The 24,158-nt window shown below is 39.3% G+C and overlaps 1 protein-coding gene across 2 annotated transcripts; it reads left to right on the forward strand.

Annotated features, from left to right (window-relative positions):
- The first annotated feature begins 8,104 nt into the window (after positions 1–8,104).
- Positions 8,105–22,704, forward strand: sp3a (sp3a transcription factor). Of its 2 annotated transcripts, none has more exons than XM_077216573.1 (8): positions 8,105–8,266; positions 8,523–8,596; positions 8,732–8,830; positions 10,998–11,966; positions 14,798–15,014; positions 16,428–16,617; positions 16,804–17,000; positions 20,153–22,704. In XM_077216573.1, the coding sequence occupies exons 1-8, from the start codon at positions 8,260–8,262 to the stop codon at positions 20,470–20,472; spliced, it is 2,073 nt and encodes a 690-aa protein (XP_077072688.1). In that variant the 5' UTR covers positions 8,105–8,259; the 3' UTR covers positions 20,473–22,704. The 2 variants fall into 2 exon arrangements, with proteins under 2 accessions (XP_077072688.1, XP_077072689.1); XM_077216574.1 differs by having other exon boundaries at positions 16,527–16,617.
- Positions 22,705–24,158: the final 1,454 nt, after the last annotated feature.

Below are 24,158 nucleotides of genomic sequence, written 5' to 3' on the forward strand. Positions count from 1 at the left end.
CGAGGTGTGTTTGGGGATGTCTGTATTGACTGGCTGCTGTGTGGAGACAGCGATACGGGAGCTGCTCGTCTCTGATTACAGAATTAAAAGAGTGCGCTGACAGGGCGACTGGCAGGCCGAGGGACGGGATCATTGTATCTGTGGAGGGATGTGGATTTGACCAAAGTGTGCCATCCTGATTATCTCATGTGGGAAGAGCTGCACCACTGAAACGAGACTTAGATTAACCTTTATTTCCTTTTTTGTTTTGGTGTTGAAATTTGTTTCCTTGCTCGAGTGTGGGAAAAAAAGAATATCCAACATTGTGACACTGTTATTGTGAATAAAATGAGGGAGATCTAAAATCTTAATTTTCTGCACGACTTTACATGAGATGCGTTGGAGTGTGTTGGTGGGGTAAGATGAGCCACCCCCTGTGACAAACTGTGTGTGTGTGTCCATGTAACCCTGAGTTATGGGGACAAAATGTACCCACAAAGATGGCAATATCCGAAATCCTTGAGGAAAACAGCTACTTAATTATACTAAGTGATGTTTTTTTGAAAATGTAAAAATGTAGAGTATTCTGTGATGTTATACAAGTTTATACCGTATAAAAATCATTATGTTTATGGAAAGTCTCCATAAAAACACAACACAACATGAGTGTGTGTGTGTGTGTGTGTGTGTGTGTGTGTGTGTGTGTGTGTGTGTGTGTGTGTGTGTGTGTGTGTGTGTGTGTGTGTGTGTGTGTGTGTGTGTGTGTGTGTTTAAAAGTGGGTAAGTCTTAAAAAAAAAGAAATGAATACTTTTATTCAGAAAGGTTGCATTAAATTGATACAAAAGATTATTTCAAATAAATGCTGTTCTTTTGAACTTTCTATTCATCAAGGAATCCTGAGGAATTTTTTTTATCACAGTTTCCACAAACATATGAAGAAGCACAACTGTTTTCATTGATAATAATCAGAAATGTTTCTTGAGCATCAAATCATCATATATTAGATTAGATTGATTTCTGAAGGATCATGTGACACTGAAGAATGGAGTAATGATCCTGAAAATTCAGCTTTGATCACAGGAATAATTATATTTTATAATATATTTAAATAGAACAATAGTTATTTATTCATTTTTTATCACATGCAGTCTTTAAAAAAAAAAACGAATCTACCAAAGGGTACTTTGTACTTTATATCAAACATGTATAGCTATATATATGTGTGTGTGTGTGTGTGTGTGTGTGTGTGTGTGTGTGTGTGTGTGTGTGTGTGTGTGTGTGTGTGTGTGTGTGTGTGTGTGTGTGTGTGTGTGTGTGTGTGTGTGTGTGTGTGTGTGTGTGTGTGTGTGTGTGTGTGTGTGTGTTTGATGAATCTTTTATTTTCCAGTACAACGTGATTGAATAAGTAGCCACATAAGTTATTTAGAATTTCAATTCCACTTTTTATTTGCCTATTTATGACACTGTCCAGAATTAGGATGATAACCTTCACTAAACTGAATTCATTCTCCAAGGGTTGCTGGAGCCTTTCCCAGCTTCACAGACCGTAGGCTGGAAACACCCTGACGGAGGACCAGTCCATCACAGCGCTCACGCACATTCACTCTCGTGCAGGGCAATCTAGTGTCTTCGATTCACCTGTCCTTTTGTGGATGAAACCAAAGCACCTGAAGGAAACTCCACACAGAAAGACCTCGGGACTCAGACGGGACCTGTTTACTGAGGTGACAAGTCACCTAACCCAAACATTTTTCTGTAACACTTTATTTTAAGGTGATATGGTAATAACAGATTATGCATAAATAAGCAACTAACCCTAATCCCTACACTCTCAGAAAAAAAGGTACAAAAGCTGTCACTGTGGCGGTACCTTTTCAAAAGATACACCTTTGTACCTAAAGAGTGCATATCAGTCCCTCAAAGGTACATATTGGTACCAAAAGTGTACATATTAGTACCTAAATGGTACATATTAGAACCCTTTTGAAGGGTACTGTCCCAGTGACAGGTTTTATACCTTTTTTTCTGTATTGTATTTTTCTGAGTATGTATAGTAAGAACATGAAGTTTCAATATAAATATTCCTCAGGACTTGTTTGTGTAACACTGTAACAACATCACCTTAAAATAAAGTGTAATCTATTTTTCTCACTTATAGGCTATTTACCGAAACACTCTTTTTATTGTTTCATCACTTATAAACAATGAAATATAGATATTAAACTTTATCTTTAAGTTTGTTTATGCAAATCAAGAATGATGAAGATCTTCTGATTGGCCTCCAATATTGCAACAATCTTTAGTTTTTTTTTGTTCTAATGCCCTATGGATGCTGTCTTTTCAGTTGATAAGAAACATGCTAAAACATAGTTTTACCTCTATATCATTTTGAATTACCTAGAGAACAACTTAAGTATAAGCCGGCACATCTTACCCCATGCACTCTCCCATACAGTATTTGTGTGTAATGGAATGGTAATGACTCTACGGTGTGATCACATTCTCCGCAGGAACCTGGAAGAAAACCCCCACACACAATCGGCCCTTAGCTCAGAGTACTCACACACACACACACATACGCACACAAACACTCACACTCCACAGAGAGACTGCATAAATTGTCATCTTCCTCATATTTACGAGAGAAAGTCTGTGCTGCTGATGCAGTGTAGTATAGTGTTCCTGGCTGAAATTGCACTCTCAGATATGGGAAAACAAAACCGTTTCTGTATTACTGTCTCTGTACTTCAGGAGGAGATTGAATAGAAGATGTGTATGATAAAAAAGAGAGAGAGCGATGACAGAACATTTTAAATTGTAGTACTTTACATGTTTTGATTGTAGGTCATAGAGAGGGATATTTTGGCTCGCTCCACGGGAACACAGGGAAAGCATGCATACTGATTTCAGTGCCTGATTTCCCTCCCGTAAAAACATACACACACGCATGCATCTCTTTGTGATTTCAGCAATTTATTGCATAATCCCTATTTTTATTTTTATTTTAGGGAGAGGTGATTTTAGATATATGATTGATGGGTCCCAGACTGCTTTTTATTTTTTAATCTTTGTTCAAGCCCAAGTTCTGTACAATCACACGTCATATTTCCAGCTCTCGAGAAAATGGCTCAGCTGAAAGCGAGGAACATTTTCACTCTTTTGGACCGGTCTCTTTGCAGCATTTCTAGCGGCCACTGAGGTTTCTCGCATTGAGAAGTTCACAGGGAGATAAGTAGAGGTTGGGTTTCTTCTCTCACTCCCAGGGCTGTGCTATAGCCAAAGCTGAAACCCATTATTGAGGCCTGTTCGTCAGACCTAAATGAGCGAGGAACGACAAGTTGTTTTCTGTGGCTTGGCTACAATGTTTTGTTTTGCAAATACAGTGACACTAACATTTCTGGAACAGTAATAAAGTTATTTCCAACGGCGCATATGTAGTTCATAATAAACTGCTCTCGCATGTCAACACGTCATTGCGCAAAGATGTCAGGAATGAACGGGCAATGAGGAGAACTCAATTGGCTTTGGTGGATGAAATACACATCAGAGAGACTCCAGTTGTGTTCTCCACTCTGGGCTGCTTTCATTTGATTTAATTGTAACAGATTTGTGAAATGAAGAGGAAGGATTAGAAGATATCATAGAACGATTAGTGGCTGTTTTTTTTTTTTTGGTGTCTGCGCTACAAATGTTGTCATAGTCATCCATCAGCTGGTGCCACTCCGCCCGGAGGCAGAAACCACAATGGCACCACAGCAAGAAAGACAGACAGAATAAAGGACTGCGCCCATGAAAGACCAAATCCCGCTGCTGTAAATCATACCAGCGCAGGAAAAATACAAACAATCGCCTACATTAAATGTTATGGGACGGAGAGGAATAAAAACATAAATTAACGTGGCAATTCTAAGCACAAGCAATAACTAAGAACGATGCCAGTTTAATTAAAGGTGGATTTTTGCTTTTATTTGACAGAACACTATGGAAATTTGGGTCAATGTTGCAGTGACTATGGCCTACACAACTATGGCTGTGACAGGAATGAATAGCACTTTTGAAAAATATGTGGCTCTTTGCGTGACGGTGAAAAATGACAGAATTTGTATTACATTTTTTTGTCAATGAACTGTATTTTAGTTTGATAATGTTTTTTATGTAGGTTTGTATTTTTAGGGGATTTTTTCACACTAAATTATATTTACGCTGTGGTTATAATCCCTTCATTCACTTTTTGAGGCAAAGACCCGAAAAATTAAATTTAACTTTAACTTAAACTGTCGTAAATCTTGAATGCTTTAGAGCATATTATAATCTCACACTCATTTTTTCACTGATGATCCAAAGTTGGCCGACGGCTGCCTGTCGGCTTGGTGTGTCACGGCCCTTAAACATTTCTACATGATATCCTGCATTTAGGCAAATGGCAGCTCAACTCATCAGCTATAGAGAAAATAATCAGACCGAATCAAACTAACATGTATGCGTCAGTTTATCCAAAAGAAACCAGCAGCTCAGTTCACCGATGTATTGTACAGACGATAATGAATGCAGGTGAATGCTTCCTCCTTTATCATAACTACATCTGTGGGAGCTGTTTTTTCCTGTACGGGCAGACGTTTAGAGAGAGTCTTGAAAAGAGATACATTTTACCCTAATGGAGATATTTTTCTTTAAACATGAGCCTAAGCTTCCAGTGCAGTAAAGCCCTCTCCCCTGCGCCTCTGTCTCCACCTCAGTGGTGTCCGAATGGAGGTCCCTTCTCTCATGTGTCATTGAGAAACATTTGATATTCTGGCCGCAGTATTTCCTGTGGTGCCATTTTGAAGCTTCCCCATTGAGGATCCATTTACCCCGGCCACCGGGAGCCTCCAGCCGGGCAGACTCTCTCCACGTGGTCCCTTCCACTGCAGATCGGCCCCAGCAAGCGTCTCCGACAATATGCTAATACGCCGCTTTCAGAAACAACTCATATTCATGCGGTAAGCAGGCCCCAGCTATTTTCACCGCAGTAGACGAAGAACACGTCTCACCTCTGTGCTTTACAAAATACCAGAAAATGACCGATTTTTTCAGTTTGAACTGAACATGCAGATTTCTGAAAGGTCATAAATTACAGATTATATACACTTCTCTGCTCTGAAGTTTTGAAAAGCATTAATGTATGTACAAAAGAAAAATTCATATACAAGTTCTTTTAACATATTTTGGTGCACTTTAATCCGTCACTTGGTAGGGGATAGCCAGATGTTTTGTTTGGCATGTTCTTATCCTCAAAAACTGTGAACTAAACTATGCTAGGTCGAGTATAGCATTGGGTCGTCACATGATTTGCCATGAATTAAAAACCAAACTAACTCTCACAGATCCCGTCATTCTCAAGCTGCTTGGGCCCAAATCAATCAATAACACAGATTGTCCCATGTTCTGTAATCTATTCCAGCTTGGCTGAAGAGTTCTCACAACTTAAAGGTCGGGTAGGCAATTTTCGGTGCGGCTAGCGATCGCAAGCTAGCTTTGAAAGCATGAGATCCCACCCTCCATTCAGAGCATCTCCAAAGCCACACCTTTAAAACACATGAACATGTACAGCAGGAGCAAACAAAAGACAGCGTTAAGCTACCTCATGTCTCAAAGCACATAACATTACAATAATAATGAACTCTTGTACCACCTGACTGCTGTAGATTCATTTCGGTGTCGATAGTGTTGCCATTGAAACACATAAATTCGAGTCACGAACCGCTCCTAGTTTAACATCAGGGGTTTCCATCTCTTCTAGATTATAGTAGGTATGATGTGAACTCAGCATAAGCTTGTTCAGGAGGAACTGTAAAAACGGCTGCGGTTTCGTTTGTGGCTCTCAGTGACTGACGTCTGTCTAACTCTGCAAAGCATGAAACCCACTGATGATGTGTGATGTCTGGTATAAAATACATACGTTGACAGGCAGGTATGACATCATATCAGACCGATTGCAATGATTGGACGAACATTTTAGGGTCCTACGCCTTCCACAGACGATATATATATATATATATATATATATATATATATATATACATATAAATACATTTAGAGGGTACATCTCAGGATGTGAAGAGACTTTCAACCAACAAAAGATGTCTCTGGAACAAATCGCCTGCCCTGCCTTAAATGGTGGTGACATTAAAGTCATGTGACCGTGGTGTAGTTCGTTTATAGACCATTTCTTTCTGGATTCATAAAAGTTGTGTTCATTTGTGAAGCAAACCCAAACCATCTCCCACAGATCCCATAATTCCCAAGCCTCCTGGGACCAAATCAATCAATAACACCGATGTTCTGTATTTCAGCTCGGCTTGTTCAACAATCAAAGACTGCGTTGCTGGTTCCTGGTTTGCAAGCCAATTTGTCACCTTGCCTGAAATCACATCCTTTCAGACAAAACATCAAAGCAATTAACTTATTGTGTAGTACTTCAATCTAAAGATATGAGATAAGATACCGCCACCATTGTACAACAGCTGCGTTTTGCTTTTCCATTTGAGTGTGGGTGTCTTTGTGCGTTAGATTGTGGATAAGCCAGCGCAAGGTAAGGTAGGAGAGCGAGAGCCACAGATGCAGGTCTTTCTAAAGGCTCTGTCTGCCAGCCTGTGTTTACCTGACACTCAGATTGACAGCGGAGTGATTGGAAATATCCCCCACTCACTGGTGCGAGCCCCTGAGTGCTGGGAAAGTGCTTTTGTAGTCTGGCTGTAATGGCCCAAGTTTGAATTGAAGGTTGAAGGAAAACGCTGCTCTCTGGTCACTCTCGGGGAGGAGCTGACACAGTGGAAACGATGCAGCAAACAGAGTCTTAAATCAGGAACGCAGCTGAGAGTGCAGAATGTCTCTGGGCTGTTATCTCAATGCAATCGTGCTAATCTTTTGCCGTTTATAAAAGCAACACCACTGTCGCGAACAAACTTCTCAGACTCTTTTCTCCTTCTGGACGAGTAGGACGATACAAAGTGATTTTTTTTTATTTTATATATGATCCTGGTGAGATCAACTTCCACCCAGTTTTTTCCCCACTCATGCTCTCTGGTGAATAACAAAACAATCTGCCGAATTTGCCCCTAAGACAGTCTAATTTCCTAGTTAATTTCCTCATTCTGTGCTGTTGAACTCCCTTGACGCACTATGATTCAGGGAGGCATAGGTACATCAGTTGTCTAAAAATTAAAAATGGTATTATCCCTTTTTTTTTCTTTTTTTTTTTTGAGACGGTGAAGCTAACTAGAATAGTAGAACACAAACATTCATGTTGTTTTAAATTGTCCATACAGAGAATTCGTACATACTTGACATTATTGGGTGGGTGGATTTCAGCAGCGGCGTGTAACGCAGTCACTGCACTTTGGAGGGTTGAATTTTTTCTATATTATAAACATTTTTCAATTATAGTCTTTTAAAAAGGCATAATAAACTAAGTGCAATGTAGTGTTGTCAAAAATAAAAATATTTTTTTGCTACATATCCATGTCCATTCTACATTATTATTGTATATCTATATTTCTGTGTTTGTATATAATGTTGGTGCACTCTTTTAGCACCAGTACTTTTTGTTATGTTTCTCCTTGGGATATTGAGTATGTGAGGTTATTAATTCCATCATGACACATCTTTGTTAAAAGAAGATGCTGCTCCCTTCTGCATTTAGGCTGAGCTGCAGAAATCACTGATTATCATTAATCACTGGTGGTACTGGAGAAACACTTGACTTAGCTCAAGTGGCCTCTTACATTAAACCACAAACCTCTTAATTGCTGATTATAAGACTATGAAAAAAATGATGTGTCATCAGTTCCCCTGCTTGTTTGAAAACAGACTTAATATTCTTGCAAAATATGTGAAGGAAAAAAATCCTTAAATAGTAAAACTTTAGTGATGATAAACTAAAAAGATAAACACGCATCAAAACAATTACAAAACAAACCCTGCACCATACTGACGGAAACTGTTCATCTTCACGGACAAAACTTGACGGACAACGAAACATAGGAAGCAGCCCGTTCAAAATGACAGACATCCCGCTCATCCAATCAAAAGGCGAGTTCTCCAACCCAACCTCCAATGGGAAGAGAGACGAAGGGCGGACTTCCTGTCGGTGACGCAGTTGGCGAAGTGGAAGCCCCGCCGTCAATCAAATTAGGGGAAAAAAACAAACTGGACTAAAGCGAGCGCAGGCAGCGATTAAAATAACCATGCTCGGAGTGTAATTAAGCGCAGACACCAGTCTTCTTTAAAGAACTCACGTAATGACCGGTACGTAGGATTTGAAGAGCGTGAGAATGCTCGCTTTGAATCTTTGTGCAGGCTAAGTATGTTTATGCTAAGCTAGGCTAATGTTAGCAGGCGGGTGAATCTGAGAGTTTAAGATCCGCGGAGGGAATAAATACAGAGCTCAGATAATCCATTAAATAACCCGCGTATGATGGCGTCTGTCCAGAAATCGCGCGATGTGTGGTTCTAATCGCTATTTTGTATTGTGTGTGTGTGTGTGTGTGTGTGTGTGTTTAAGCGCCTGAAGGGCCAGTGAAAGCGGGAGTCATGGCGGACAGCAGCAGCGCGCAGGACGGCGGCGGCGCGGATCAGGTAAATCACATCAAATCCTCTCCTCTCTTATCTCTAATGCATGTGCTTTGGTGAAGTTTTCACTTTGTTGTGTTAAAACACTGGTACTTCCTGTGTGGCCACCCCCTTTCATGTATTAAACCCGCCCATCGTCAGGACGGACAGCCCTCGCCGCTCGCCCTGCTCGCCGCCACTTGCACCGGCCTCGGAGCAGAGAACGGGGCAAACACGAATAATAATGGTGTTGCTGGAGTGGTAAGTCTGCAACTACAGATACATCACCTTTATTGTACCATACCGTGGTTTGAGTGTGAAATAGGGCTTGTTTACCTTTATTGAGTGCGTTTACTCCCCAAACTTAAATGCGTAGTTCACACAAAAAATGACTCACCCTTACGTTGTTCCAAACCTGTAAGTTATAAATTTCTATGTTCTGCTGAACACAAAATACGATATTTTTAAGAATATGGGTAACCAAACAGTTGTGGAGCACCCAATTGACTTCCATGGTAGGAAAAAAAAATACTGTGGAAGTCAGTGGCTACCATCAACTGTCTGGTTACCGACATTATTCAAAATATCTTCTTTTGTGTGTTTGGCAGGAGGAGGAAACTCATACAGGTTAGGAACAACATGATGATGAGTAAACTATCCCACGATATAGGGAGGCACTGATTTGGTTGATCTTCCTTTTAGTTTAGACTAAATAAATTATTGTATGGTTCACAGTGCATCCCATCTCATTCTTACCAGAAAATGTCCTCAGGAAGACTGTAACTGACCAATCTTAGTTTGTGTTTTGCTTGCTTATTAGTTTATATCAGACCAGCATGGGGAAAAAAAGTCAAATAATAGACCGAATAATCTTCCCTGAAAGCGAAACTGTGAGGGACAGTCTTTAAAAAAAAAAAAAGCCTATACGAAACGTTACTTTTTTTTACTTTCTTTTTGAAAGTGTCTCACGCTCATCAAGGCTGCATTTATTTCATTAAAAATACAGAAAAAAACTGTAATATTGTGAAATATTGTCACAGTTTATAATAAAGGTTTTCTATTTGAATATATTTTAAAATATAATTTATTTCTGACGCAAGCTGAATTTTCTGCATAGTTACTCCAGTCTTCAGTGTCACATGATCCTTCAGAAATCATTCTAATATGATGATTTATTATCAATGTTGGAAACAGTTGTTGCTGCTTAATATTTTTTTATAACCTGTGATCCGTTTTTCAGGATTCTTTGAATAAAAAGAACAGCATTCATTTAAAATGGAAATCTTTTGTAATAATATATACGCCATCATTCAAAAGTTTGGGATCATTCATTTATTTTTCTTTGTTTTGAAAGAAATTAACACTTTTATTCAGTAAGGATGTGTTAAATTTATATAAAGTGATGGTAAAGATTTATATTGTTAGAAAATATTTCTATTTTAAATAAATGCTGTTCTTTTAAACTTTTTATTCATCAATGAATCCTGAAAAGTATCACGGATTATAAAAAATATTAAGCAGCACAACTGTTTTAAACATTAATATAATAAATCATCATATTAGAATTGTTTTTTGAAGATCATGTGACACTGAAGACTGGAGTAGTGATGCTGAAAATTCAATACATTTTACTATATATGCACATAGAAAACAGTTTCTTTTCAATTGTAATATTTTACAGTATTGCTGTTTTTACTGTATTTTTGATCAAACCAATGTAGCCATGGTAAATAAAATTCTAGTGACAAAAAAAACTTTCTTTAGACCAAGTTCTCAGCTTTATTTTCACTTGAAAATTTAAATCTAGCGTGTACCTTGTCTAATGGCAGTTGCACAGGGACTAATAGATATCTGGTGACATTTCCTGTAGCTCAAACAGTAGAGCGTCCAGGTCACGGGTTCGATTCCCAGGGAAAGCATGAACCGATAATGTAAATGTGTACCTTGAAATCCAATGTAAGTTGCTTAGGATAAAAGCGTCTGCCAAATGCATAAATGTAAATGTAGAAGCTAGAATATTACAAACACAAGCAAATGCAGATATTAGCACAACAAAATGTTGTTTTCCATTGATAAGATACTTAATCCAGTGATGATAAAATGTCCATAATTAATCCATATTCACAAATTCAACTCCATTTTATTGATTTTAAAACTTACTGCGCCTTTTAACCTTTTCATTGAATTTTTTCTTGCTATTTAATTAATTATTACTATATTAGTGGGAAATTTGATTATTTTACAGGTCACACATGATACTTGGTACCTTTCAACGTTTCAGACTAAATTCTAATTATTCCTGTACATACGATGGGGTTTTCTATGTTTTGCACCAGTCAGCATAGTAACAGCAAGAGATTTTACTGTGTACATGCACTGTTTGGCATCTCTTTTTTCTTGTGTGAAACTCTTTTGATTTCCTCCGTAGAACGCAGACCTCTCAGTGCAGTTAACAGGGTCGTCTGACAGGTGGGAGGCGGTAAAGGACGACTCGGGTGTCCTGCATCTCCCCGGCACGGGTATCGTCACGTCCAACGGACAGTATGTTCTTCAGAGCATCCAGGGTCTCCAGAGCCAGCCCATCTTACTCACGTCAGGGACGGACACGTCTGCCGGCGCAGTGCCTAACATCCAATACCAGGTCATCCCTCAGGTGCAGACGGCCGACGGGCAGCTGGGTTTCGAGGGGGCTTCAATGGCGCAGGACGCCTCAGGGCAGATCCAGATCCTCCCGGACGGCACCCAGACCATCAGCGTCACGGGCACGACGGCAGCCGATGTGATCCGCAACACTCAGAACCTCATGACCCAGTCTGGCCAAGTGCACCACGTGTCTCTGGGAAGCTCTGCCTTCAACAGTCAGGGTCAGATGGTCACTAACGTGCCTCTGGGTTTGCCTGGTAACATTACCTTTGTGCCCATAAACAGCGTGGATCTGGACTCTCTCGGGCTCTCGGGGGCCCAGGCAATAGCTACCAGCGTCACGGCTGACGGACAGCTGATCATGACCAATCAGAGCGTGGAGAACTCTGACGGCTCGGAGAAAGCAGGGGAACAGCACCAGACACTCAACTCGAATGCAGACATGTTTGTGCCTACCACATCTTCATCCTCGTCCTCGCAGCAGCAGCAGCAGGCCAGCACGATAGACGGCACGGGCGTGTTGACGCAGCCTGTGGCGGGAGAGCAGGGAGACGGGTCGGGATACCTCAGTCAGGGCACGGTGCACGTGTCCGGGGGACAGCAGGTCATCCAGTTACAGCACCTGCCCCTGCAGACCAGTGACGGTCAGGCCCAGCAGAACATGCAAAACATCCAGCTCATCAACCCAGGAACATTCCTCATCCAGGCCCAGACCGTGTCACCGTCAGGACAGATACAGTGGCAGACCTTCCAGGTATGGGGTTATAGTTTAAGTTTAAATCATTTATAAAGCACATTTAAAAACAGTCACAAGAATGGCCAAAGTGCTGTACAAGACATCTAAATATACACACTTAAGATAATGCACACAAATTTAATATAATATACACATTTAAGAAAAATGTGTGAAAAAACAATCAGTACACCAGCGAAAACAAATACAGTGGCAGACCTTCCAGGTATGTGGTTATTAGGGATGTCAATTTTCACAAATTCCCATGATCGATCGTCTTTTAAATTAACAATCATTTAATCGTTATCTTTAATACTGCAACATGCGTTTACTGCAGTGGGAAAACAGCATGACAGGGTGTAAAAACGCTTCTCAAAACTTTGTTCCTCACCAAATGAATGAATGAGTTGGCAGACCTTCCAGGTAAGTGGTTATAAATAATTTTTTTTAAATTACAGTTTCAGGGTTGGGGATTAAGAACCATAAAAATTAGTATCTTTTGTAATGATGCAGACAGTGTAAGCTAGTAAAACAGTGATTCCTGCACCACTATTCATTAGTGGCCCTGCATATGACAACAAACATATTGTTTGACCAGCAACCCACCACATACAGGCAGTGATTTATCATAGAAACTGATTAGTCTTGATCATGCTTGAGTTACTGATTTTGAAGTTTAGAATTAAAAAAAAAGACTCGCCAAGTTAAATCACCACACCAAGTGCTTACAGGGTTAGTTTACCCCAAAATTAAAATAGGTGTCATCATTACTCACACTCATGTCATTCCAAACCCCTTAATTTTGGTTTCGAAGACAACCAAAGTCTTAAGATATTTCTATATAATGAAACCTGAGTTTTCTGTCCCTCCATTGAAAGTTCGGGTAATCAAAACTTAAAAGATCCAAATAGGTTAAAATTAGGTGTCGTAAAACAGATCCATATGAATTGAGTGTTTTAATCCATCTTCTGAAGAGATATGATCTCTTTGTATGATGAACAGTATTAATTTAGGCTTTCAATCACATAAACAGACATACATATAGAGTACATCACATTGGTAAACACGGAAGGTTGTGTGTGCAACACGCGCTAGAACAAACCTGCACAAAAGGTGGTTACTAAGTTATCACGTTACTTAACCACTTGCTTAACCAACATATAGATGTCGCTTCAAGCCCAACTTTATAGTGAATATGACCATCACTTAATATTAGCTGACATATTAGAAGTCGCTCTTTTCATAGCGTGAAAAAATAACTGTTTCACATGAAAATGTGATCAGTAAAATCATCGTACATAACAGATAGACTATATCGTTGAAAAGCTCTCGACTAGTAGATACAACAAGCACATCGATTTCATTTAGAGAACAAACTATTCCAAGTATTAGTTTTTTTTTTTTTTAACGCCTCTGATGTACGTGTAAACCGTATACACAATGCTTTTGCACCATGTTTTGGTTTGTAACCTTGTAAAACATTAATAAACCATAGTAGATTGCATATCTTTATTTAGAGTAGGTGGTCTTGAATGAGCCCAAACACAACATAAGACACTGCTTAGATCACGGAGTGACATTGACATGCTACTTGGCTAAAGCGCGGCGACCATGACACTTTTATTTTTTCAACGTGATTTTGAAAGTTCAATCATTGGAAACTGGATCTTGGGTTCAGTGTGTAGGGACCAATCGGACACGTAGGGCCCTATAAAATCCGTTTTATTTTTTCCCAAATTCCGTTTTATTTTTTCACAAATTCCGTTTTTTCCGTTTTAATTTTGGGGAATTCTTTTTTTTCTCACTCTTTACTGTTATTTTAGTCGTAAAAAGAGTGTGCTTTTAATGTTAATGATTAAAATGTACACAAATAAAATAGGAATGACCTTAAATTTATTGAGGTAACAGACATTTACTCTTACTTTTCATCACAAATACTACATGATGCAACATAACACTTCACTCTAAGTACTTCAAGTAACAACAAAATATGGTTAGGAGCTTTAAACTGTCCAGTAAAATAAATTATATTAGTTTATATAAGTTTAAATAAAAGTCTCACTCTGTCTCTCTCTCGCGCACTGTCGAGCGCGCTCTCGGACACACTCGGACGGTCTCTCTCTCGCTGTGTCGCTTCGCTTTTGTCCAGTCCGGCGCCTCATACACAGACGCGGTGTGCACGGAGGGTGTGTGTATGTGTGTGTGAGTGAGAGAGAGAGACGCGTGAGTGACAGAGAGACGGAGGGAGAGCAGGGAAAGGAAATGCAACTGAAAGCGTTAAAAAAATGAACAAAACGCAATATTTGGCGGCCAGTGTTCATTCTTCGCCACGAATTATGTGTTGGAAACACTTCATAAAAGTCACGTGCAATCTGCTCGGCTCGGTACTGAGGGCTTAGCGTCAAGTTTCTTAACTTTTTCGCCGATGAAAGCAGAGCTGTGGAGAGCCGCTTCGCCATGCTTTCATTGTTTTGATGCCGTCATTGGAGCAGAAATGACGGGAGGGGTTGTGTCGCACAGATTTTCTTCCCCCGGTCTACATTTTCCCCAGACATACGTTCTTCTCCCACACAAAAACAAAATTTCATTAATGTAAAATTCCGCGTTAATTGGCCAATTCCGCGATTCCGTCCGTGATTCCGTGATCGCGGAAATTATACGGCCCTACACACGGTTTTACAGCTGGAGCGTGCCTGGATTGGTTATTTATTATTAGTAATTATTATCGACAATCCATCGTCGATTAATCGTTAGCATCCCTAGTTTTGGAACAACGTGAGGGTGAGAAAATAATGACATTTTCATTTTTGTGTTACCTTTACCCATTCTGCTGTCCCAATCTGTCCCCGCAGGTCCAAGGAGTTCAGAACCTCCAGAACCTCCAGCTCCAGACGGCTCCCGCTCAGCAGATTACTCTCGCCCCGGTGCAAACGCTGTCTCTGGGCCAGGGCGGCACACAGGTCAGCCTGAGCTCGGGACAGATGCCTAACCTGCAGTCGGTGACGGTCAACACCATGGGCCAGGCAGGCATTCAGTTCCAGCAGTCCGAGGACACCGACAGCACTGGAGGTACAGCAGTGGGTGGTGATGCATGTCTTTCCCTCGGGACACGGGTTCCCAATCCTGGTCCTGGAGTACCCCAACACTGCTCATTTTTGATGTCCCTCTTTTCTGGCACACTCGTTTGAGATCTTTGAGTCTTTACTAACGTGATTGATTAGGGAGACTTCAAAAAGGTGCCAGGGTTCCTCCAGGATCAGGGTTGAGAACCACTGATTTATGGGGGGGGAAACATGGTAGATAGATGCAGGGCCCTATGAAATTATTTTCCTAAATTCTGTGTTTTCCAATTTAATTAGTCTGGATTCTGTTTTGATGGTTTTATTATTCAATTTATCATTTAAGATTTGTCTAATTAATTAGGCTAAATTAAGAACACTTAATTTAATGTATTAAAATTTGAACAATAATACTGTCCTGTGAAGCTTTTTTTATTTTTTTCAGAAATTCAGTCGTCTGTTTTAAATGATCAATTAATTGCATGCAACGGTTTTTAATCTTTTAAAGAGGTTACAGGTTAAATTAAAATGATTTGATATTTTGTGGTGTTCCTTAAATGTTTTAAACTCTTATTGTTATGCAAGTACATTTTACTGTAAATAGTCATATATGTCTTTCATGATTTCTTTAAATTAAATTGAACTGTGTTTCTGTGTGTATCTGACACTCATTTTATCAAATGAAATAGCGGCAGACGCTGAAAACACCTCGAGCGCCACGCATGCTTCAGTATTTGTGTAGTAGACCAAACTGCGGTGCTCATTCACACACACAGAACAAGCAGATGTTTAAATAGCTGTGTTTTTATGTTTTAAATTCACACTTGTCCATAATGCAGTTTTATAGCCCCACTTTAATTTATTCTTCAAATGTTTTCCAAATTCCGTGACATTCCACGTCATACTGTGAATTCCGTTGGAATCTGTGATTCCGTAGTGCTTTTGTGGAAATCTTCAGGCCCTATAGACCTTATGTAGCCACGCCCCTTTTCAGCGCTGAGCTCGTTGTCTTTTGACTTCCGGTCTGTATTTTCACAGCGATCTTGCGTAGTTATGAATGAACGGCTCGTTTAAAAAATGTCCAAGGTCCATTTGTTAAGACATATGCTTTACAATGCTTATGATAAACAATACAATGCTCATGATACCTTTCGTTAACTCTACAATAAGTCAACTTCACCAGCTAATTACTCCTGGACAGCGATGCCATAAAAATATACAGAGCGAATGCAAAAACGGAAGTTCAAAGACAATATTCTAAAGATGGCGGTGCCCTCGTTTCTCTGGTGCATAAGGCCTATGGAGTAAACAAGATAATGCAGGCAAGATCCAATCATTCAGAGTGCCATTACAGAGGGAAGATGTGTGTAGCCGTAATTATGCAGTGCTGTTAGTGTAACGCTGATCATACTATACTCTATAGATATTCAGATTAAGGAGGAGCCTGATTCGGAGGAGTGGCCTCTGGACAGTAGCTCTACGCTGAATGCCAATGACCTCTCTCACCTTCGTGTTCGTTTAGTGGAGGAGGAGATGGAGGGATTGAGCCAGGAAGGCAAACGTCTGCGCAGGGTCGCATGCACCTGCCCCAACTGCAAAGAGGGAGGTGGGAGGTGAGATCACACTGCTAAAACACTGCCATTTCCTTTAGCAGCTCATTTTGTTTTTGAGACGCAGTGAAATTTATATTCATGCCTAATACAGACACCCTATGGTGTGTGTTTGACTACATGTCTTCATTACTGGATGTGTGTGATGTATTTCCATTCTGACTGTACGTTTGTAATTATATGTTGTAGGGGATCTAACATGGGCAAGAAGAAACAGCACGTGTGCCATATAGCTGGCTGCGGGAAGGTATACGGGAAGACGTCTCACTTGCGAGCTCACCTGCGCTGGCACTCGGGAGAGAGACCCTTTGTCTGCACCTGGATGTTTTGTGGGAAGAGGTTCACGCGCAGTGATGAATTGCAGCGACACAGGAGAACGCACACTGGTACTCTTCCTCACACACACACGTTTTTCAGTTTCTCTGACACTACCTCGGTTCCCAAACCAAAAACGCGAGGCACACAGAACGAGCAGTGCTGCGTTTTTTATGTTGCCAGGCAACCACCGAAACAGCTGTCCTGTCAAGTAAACGTCAAATCAGCCTTTTATTAACTTTCTGTTAACATCGTGGAAGTTATGGATCGTGAAGTCAAGCTCCTGGTAACCCGCGAGAGCACCACAAGTTTATCCTCCATCGTCGCAATCTCCGGGCGTTCAAAGCAACTGCAGCTTTCATCACCACAACGGAAGGCAATGACGCAATGAAAAAAAAACGCAATGACGTCGGACGTTTTTTGTCGCTCGTAGTTGCTTTTTTTTCGACTGCAACAACGCGAGGCGCATAAACAGCGCGCAGAACACTCACTGCCATAAGAAAACAATTCAAAAAGGCGCATTTCACTACAAAAAGTGCGTTTGGTGTGATCGAGGCCTTAGGCACCGTCCTGACCTGTATAGAGTCTCAGTGACTGATGTTAGAATAAAAGTACAACAGTGCAGCTGAAAATTTGTGGCAAACATGTAGGCTATACATTTAAATGTTTTTCAGTATTCTCATTTCTCCCCAACTTTCTTCAAACATCACCTGTGAAAAAAAAATTATAATTCAAAGTTATTGCTGAAAAATGTCTTTAATTCAATTCAATTCAAATTTATTTGTATTGCGCTTTTCACAATACATATTGTTTCAAAGCAGCTTTACAGAAAGTGCATTTCAGAAATGTACATACAGTTAGTTAATCATGTATTAATTTAGGGCATAACATATCGCCGGCGTTGAGTCGTCTCTTCACAGGCGTCGAGTCGTCTCTTTAAATAATGTATCTTCCAGCCTCGGGTGATGTCAGTACATATATTACCAACAATTTGGGGTTTTGGGTGCTACTATGTAGTAACATTTAAATGAATCATTTGATACAATGCTCTTATTCTGTAAAAAAAATTCTACATATATTTTTAAAAAAACGCAGTGGCAGTTTTCACTCTTCAGCAATAGATGCTATTTACTTTGCAATAAGTGTAAATAGTAGTTAGATGCTATTTATACTTATAAATAGTGGCAGATACTATTTGCACCTCAGTTTTGTTGTACATTAAAACGGTGTGCAATAATAACATAGTGTAATTAATATATTTATTACAAAATACTAAATGGATCTCTGCCACAGAGCAATCTAGGGACAAATAAGGCCCTCCCTACACCTAACCAATAAACACTTTATTTTTAAAAACACGTTAGACACTTTTTCTATTTTCTTTTTCTTTGAAAAAAAAAGGCCTTTCCAATCTGATGTAATGGGAAAAGGGAGTAGAGTGAGTTCGGCAAAAGGAGGATTCATGCGTCTTACCCCTACACTTTTGCTGACAATCCAGCTTCTTCTGTAATATTGTCTGGCCTAACCAGACATCAGTGGGCGGAGTTAGTGTAAATAACCTCTGCCAACAAGGCGGGCTATTTGCACAGTGTAAATAGACACTCCATAAAAAATCCCTGCATGTAAATACAGGTGTAATTAATTTCTGTAACTCCGGGTTGAAAGTACTTAAAATTCAGACACATGAATTCAAGGACTGGAAAGTATGTGAAAACAAACACAGGTCCTAAACACTGGTGAACTAAATTTTGTTAGAGTAGCATGGTTTGCATTTTCATTCAACTCCTCTGCCGTTTTTGTTCAGAACAATGCGACCCATATTTTTACAAGCGGTGGTGTAAAGGTTAAATGGTGTGTTGATAAAAAGCTAAATGTGCTTTCAAAAAATGTAGAATGATAAGGTATCTTGAATATTTTTGCCAAGGTCCCTCCCTGAAGGGGCTCCGTACCTTATTCATATTTCATTTAATTGCAAAATTCATACATAGTATTCCCTATATTTTAAGGTTTTAATCAAGAAATTGTTCATACAAAAAGAAAACTACAACCAGTGTGAAATAAATGTTTAAAGAAGGAATAAGAAAGCTGCAAACTGCGACTCTCGTTCAAATTCCCCCTCTCTCTCACTCACTCACTCACACACACAAACACACACACACTGTACCAGCCCTCATTGAATTTTAAATTCTTAAATTTAGATTTAGTTGTCCGTATATGCATTAACATAATTGCCGTAATGATAGACACACTTTGATACTGTCGAGATTGGTAGTAACCCACCTTTATTGTGCTTGATATAAATAAAATATGCTTTAAAAAGTCCGTGAAAGTCCTTGAATCTGGTGTTCATGAAAGAGTGGGAACACTAGTAACTACATCTATAATTATTACACCGTTGACCTTCCTTCACACACATCCCCCTCAATAGCAGCACAAAATGTTTTACAATACATTATGAACACAATAAGTACACTGTACCTAACAGTTAATAGTAGTTTAAGACAGCTAATATAAAATATGACCAAAGAATTTAATATTTTTATTTGCATAAAAGTGATAAAAAGTGACAGTATAGACTGTCACACAAATTCTACTTCAATTTATCATATTAGACTGATTTCTGAAGGATCATGTGACACTGAAGACTGGAGTAATGATGCTGAAAATTCAGCTTTGATCACAGGAATAAATTAACTTTTTGATTACTGTTTCACAATATTGTTTTTTTTGTTTCGTTTTTAATCAAATACATGCAGCCTTGCTGAGCATAAGAGACTTGTTTCAAAAACATTTAAAAAATCACACCGGACCCAAAGGTTTTGGACCGCATGTTTTACGGCACACTCTAAAAAAGCTGAGTTGTTTCAACCCAATTCTGGGTCAAATACGGAGAAACCCAAACGTTGGGTTAAAAATTTAATTTAAGAATTTAATCCAATGGCTGGGTTTGTCCATATTTGACCCAAAATTGGGTTAAAAACAACCCAGCATTTTTTTTTTGAAAAAAATTTTTTTTTTGTACAGTGTATTCTGTCTTTACAGTGCATTTTAGGATGGGCTCCTTTGCAATTAAGGCATATAATGCTCCCTTAGAATTGGACTCAACATATTTTTTTTTGTTTTTTTTTATAGATAAATGAGCTTTCTTCATGCAGGGAGCTCACTATGCTTTGTAACCGCTTTTATCTCTTCTTTTTTTCATTCATGCATTCGGCGTCATCAGGAGAGAAGAAGTTCGTGTGTATAGAGTGTTCGAAGAGATTCATGCGCAGCGATCACCTGGCCAAGCACATAAAGACGCACCAGAACAAGAAGGGAGGAGGCGGAGCCGTGGTGTCCAGCGTGGGCGGAGCCATGTCCTCGGACAGCATCATCACGGCGGGCGGCACCACACTCATCCTCACCAACATCCAGCCCGGCTCCATGCAGGGCCTCGCCACCGTCAACGCCACCGTCAACACCTCCAGCTCGCAGGACCAGCTGAGCTCAGCCGAGATCCCGCTGCAGTTAGTGTCTGTGTCCACCGGGGACGGGGTCGAGTGATCATGTGACGAGTCCTACAGGAGAGGAACATCATCCTAAAGGTCCCGCCTCTTCCTGTACGACATCACATCCTCTTCTCCCAGAAACTTTAGACTCCATTTTGACTACATCGATCGATTCCACGCTCACGCATATACCTTGCTTTTATACCTTTACATATTTACCCTCCTTTACGTAAATAAGTACATTTACGTGAATGCATATATATATACACACACACACACACACACATATATATATATATATATATATATTTTACAAATAGAATTATTGGGGGATTTGTTCATCTTTTTATGGGGGAAGCATTATTTCTTGTTTTCACATACAACACTGAAATGCCTTATATTGTATTATAAGCTGTCGTGTACAAAGGCCGAGTCGCTCATGGGTGTCAAGCATCTGTTTCAGTGTGTACTTGTTGGAAAGGGGTTAATCGTGTTGTATAAAGAAAGCAGCGCTGGTGATAAACAGGTGGCTGATGATGTTGAAGAAACGGTTTAGCCAAAAAAGTGAAAAATCTCTCATTATTTCTTCCCCCATGTTTGGTTTTTGAAGAATTACACACAATAACAGGGACATAAACAGCCAGTTTATGACTCGAGCACTTTATTTCAAATAATCTGAAATCATATTGTGTGAGAAATGGACCAAAAGTGAAGTTGTGATTGGGTGAACATCCCATCTGGCCGCAGCTTGTTCACCATGTGCCCTGTAAACGTTTAGTGACTATATGTGAGAACCTGATGCCAGTAATGTTGACTCTGCATTTTTGTTTTTACGTAGTCGTGAGCTTTGGGTGGATGGGAAAGTTACAAATCTGTTCCTCACAAAAAACCAAGTTCAAGAAGATTGGGAATGTAGCGTTGTAGGCTTGAGCTGTGTTTCGGGAAGTGGGGGAGTAAGTAATGGCAGAATTTCCATTTGTGGCTTAGCTCTTTCTTTCTTTCATTGTAATTCTAGGTTGTAAGTGATATTCGTGGTGTAAGTTCTCCACACAAGGAGAAAGATGTAAAACAAAAGAACTTGCCTGCCAGTTTGCTGTTGGGAGTCATGAAGGTGTCCAATAGTGTCTTTAAATGTATTCTTATGGTTTATTTTATGTGGTTTTATTTCGTGTAGGTAAACCTGGCCCAACGAATGGGGCAAATATGAAACAATCATGTAATTAACAGCATTTTATGTACCATAATTCTCAAACCTCTTCGAGTTGATCAGATCTTTCAATATGAATTTGTTGCGAATCAAGTCTTTTTGAGCAAAAAGATATTTATATACATTGTAATCTGGATTTGTGATGTCTGCTTTTCTAAAGGAAAAACTCCCTTCGGCTTTACTTTTTTAAAAGACCGGACTGTAATCAGCATCAAGAATCGTTTGTATGAAATGAATCGGTTTGTAGTTTGCCAAACTGAATTCGCACTCTTTGATAAAATGGAGAGAAAAACTGTTCATTTTGTTTGTCTGATGGTTTAGCAGCATTAATGTGTATAACTGTGTTTCAGGACCAAAAGAGCCGCTGTGTCGAAATTAAATCCTATAGGGACGTGTTAACCAATGTTCAACTACCTAAAGCTTTGTGGGACAATATCCGTCACATCACTACTAACTGTGATGATGAAGGCGGCGATACGTTCACGTAGGTTTTGAACTCCCTATGCCGCCTTCATTCAGATCGTCCTCATTAGAGTTTGATATGATCGTTTAGTTGAACACACTGCAGGTCATCAGTCGGACACACTCATTTGTTGTCAGTCCATGTTCAAGTATGGCTTTGTTTCCATGTGGTGCTGTACAGTTATTATCGGCTTATGTTTTTATTCCTTCATCTAATCATGATTGTCTCTTTATCTTCCGATTCTGAGTACCATTGCCAATTTTTGTGTTGGGGGGATTTTAAACCTCCCGTAGCCAAGTTCGTAACGGTCAGAAATGTTCCACGTGAGTTTGATTGAGAAGGTCCAGTGGGGATTAATGGCAGATCATGAAACACTATTTTGTTTTCTGAGCTGACGAGGGTTGTTCTTCTGTCACAGTGATCCAGAATTGCATTTTTTTTTTTTTTTTTAGTTTGTGAAGTCTAAATTTGATTTTGTTCATTATAAATAGCATCTTAATGTGTCACTTTTATTATTATTTTTTATTTGGTCATTTTTTCAAGAAATCTTCGGACTATTGTACAATGCCCACTTTTGAGGGCAGCTGTTTATTTCACACTAAAATGACTAAACATAATCCTGGGCTTGTCAGTTGTCTTATTCTCACAGAACACTGATGCACATATTTTCATACAGTACAAAACTTAATGGTTAGTTGACAAATAAAACCCATTTACACTTTAAAAAAAAAAAAAAATTTAATCACAAACAAAATTACATGCCGTTCAAAAGTTTGGGGGCAGTAAGATTGATGTTATATATTTTTTATTCATTTTATTCAGCAGGGACACATTACATTGATCAAAAGGGACAGTAAAGACTGATACATTTTATTTTTAGACTATGAACCTTTTCTGTTCTTCTATTCATCAGAGAATCCTGAAAATGTATCAGTTTCCACAAAAAACGAAGCAGCACAATGTGGTTTTCAACATAAGAAATGATAATAAATGTTTTTTGAGCATCAAATCATCATAGAATGATTTCTGAAGGATCATGTGACACCGAAGACTTGGATGCTGAAAATTCAGCTTTGGCAATAAAGTAAACTGGACAATTATTTAAATTTGTAACATTTCGCAATATTACTGTTTACTGTATTTTTGATCAAATAAATGCAACCTTGGTGAGCAAAAAAAAACTTCAAAAACACTTGAGCTGTAGTGTCTTTAGTCAGCATTTACTTTACATTTTCCCTCCTTTTGCCTTTTTAAAAAAACAAATGTCCCCTGTAGTCTGTAAATTGATATGGTTCATAAAAACTATCATGTCACATGCGCCTGCATTAACTCTATAGGTAAAACTATTCACATCAGATTGAACACGCAAAAGCATTTGAGCAATCCATCTCTTGCTACTTGTTTTAAGACCACACATTTTGTGATTGAAATGTTCTCCCCCATTATGTTAAAAACCGCAGTGTGTGTGTGTGTGTAACCTGTGTGTGTGAAGTCCAGTAGATGTCACTGCAGCAGCAGGACATGCTCCGAATCTCCGACCTCTCAGTCCACTGATATATTCCTCATCTCAAATGCCTTTAGAAGCTTCGCTGACGTAGTCCGTTAAAATATGTGTACAAAACGCTGGCATGAACAGCATCCACCCACAGCTTTACCCCCTTAAATTGCATGTGAAATATCTTATTTTATTTTTGAACTTGCTCAAGTGTGAACAAAATTCCCCTTCATGCGTTTTTCATTTTCACTTCAGAAATACACTTACAGCAATTTCCTCTTAGAGGGGCTTATATATATTAAAACCACATCATTTTTCATGATCAAACTCTGTTTTATATTGTTTTTATGTGAATACTAAATCCAGCAGTGTGGAAATTGATTTGTTTTGGGTTTTTTTACATCAAGGTGTTAGCTTAAATTATAGTCATGTATAAGGAAAAATGTATATTTTAGATGCTTGGGACCAAGTAATATAGGCCTATAAATATATTCACATTTTTGCAGTTCACTTGAAAGAATATTTCAACCAAAAGATAATAATTCTATCATCGTTTACTCACCCTCATGTCATTCC

The sequence above is a fragment of the Siphateles boraxobius genome, unplaced genomic scaffold (genome assembly GCF_051911475.1).
Source record: "Siphateles boraxobius isolate OS27281-9 unplaced genomic scaffold, OSU_SipBor_1 7, whole genome shotgun sequence".
In the NCBI taxonomy this organism is placed as follows: domain Eukaryota; kingdom Metazoa; phylum Chordata; class Actinopteri; order Cypriniformes; family Leuciscidae; genus Siphateles; species Siphateles boraxobius.

What these genes read in the sequence shown, in the direction of transcription:
- sp3a (XM_077216573.1), top strand. An exon ending in ACGGCGGCGGCGCGGATCAG is followed by an intron (nt 8,597 to 8,731) that starts GTAAATCACATC and finishes GCCCATCGTCAG; the next exon opens with GACGGACAGCCCTCGCCGCT. An exon ending in TACAGTGGCAGACCTTCCAG is followed by an intron (nt 11,967 to 14,797) that starts GTATGGGGTTAT and finishes CTGTCCCCGCAG; the next exon opens with GTCCAAGGAGTTCAGAACCT.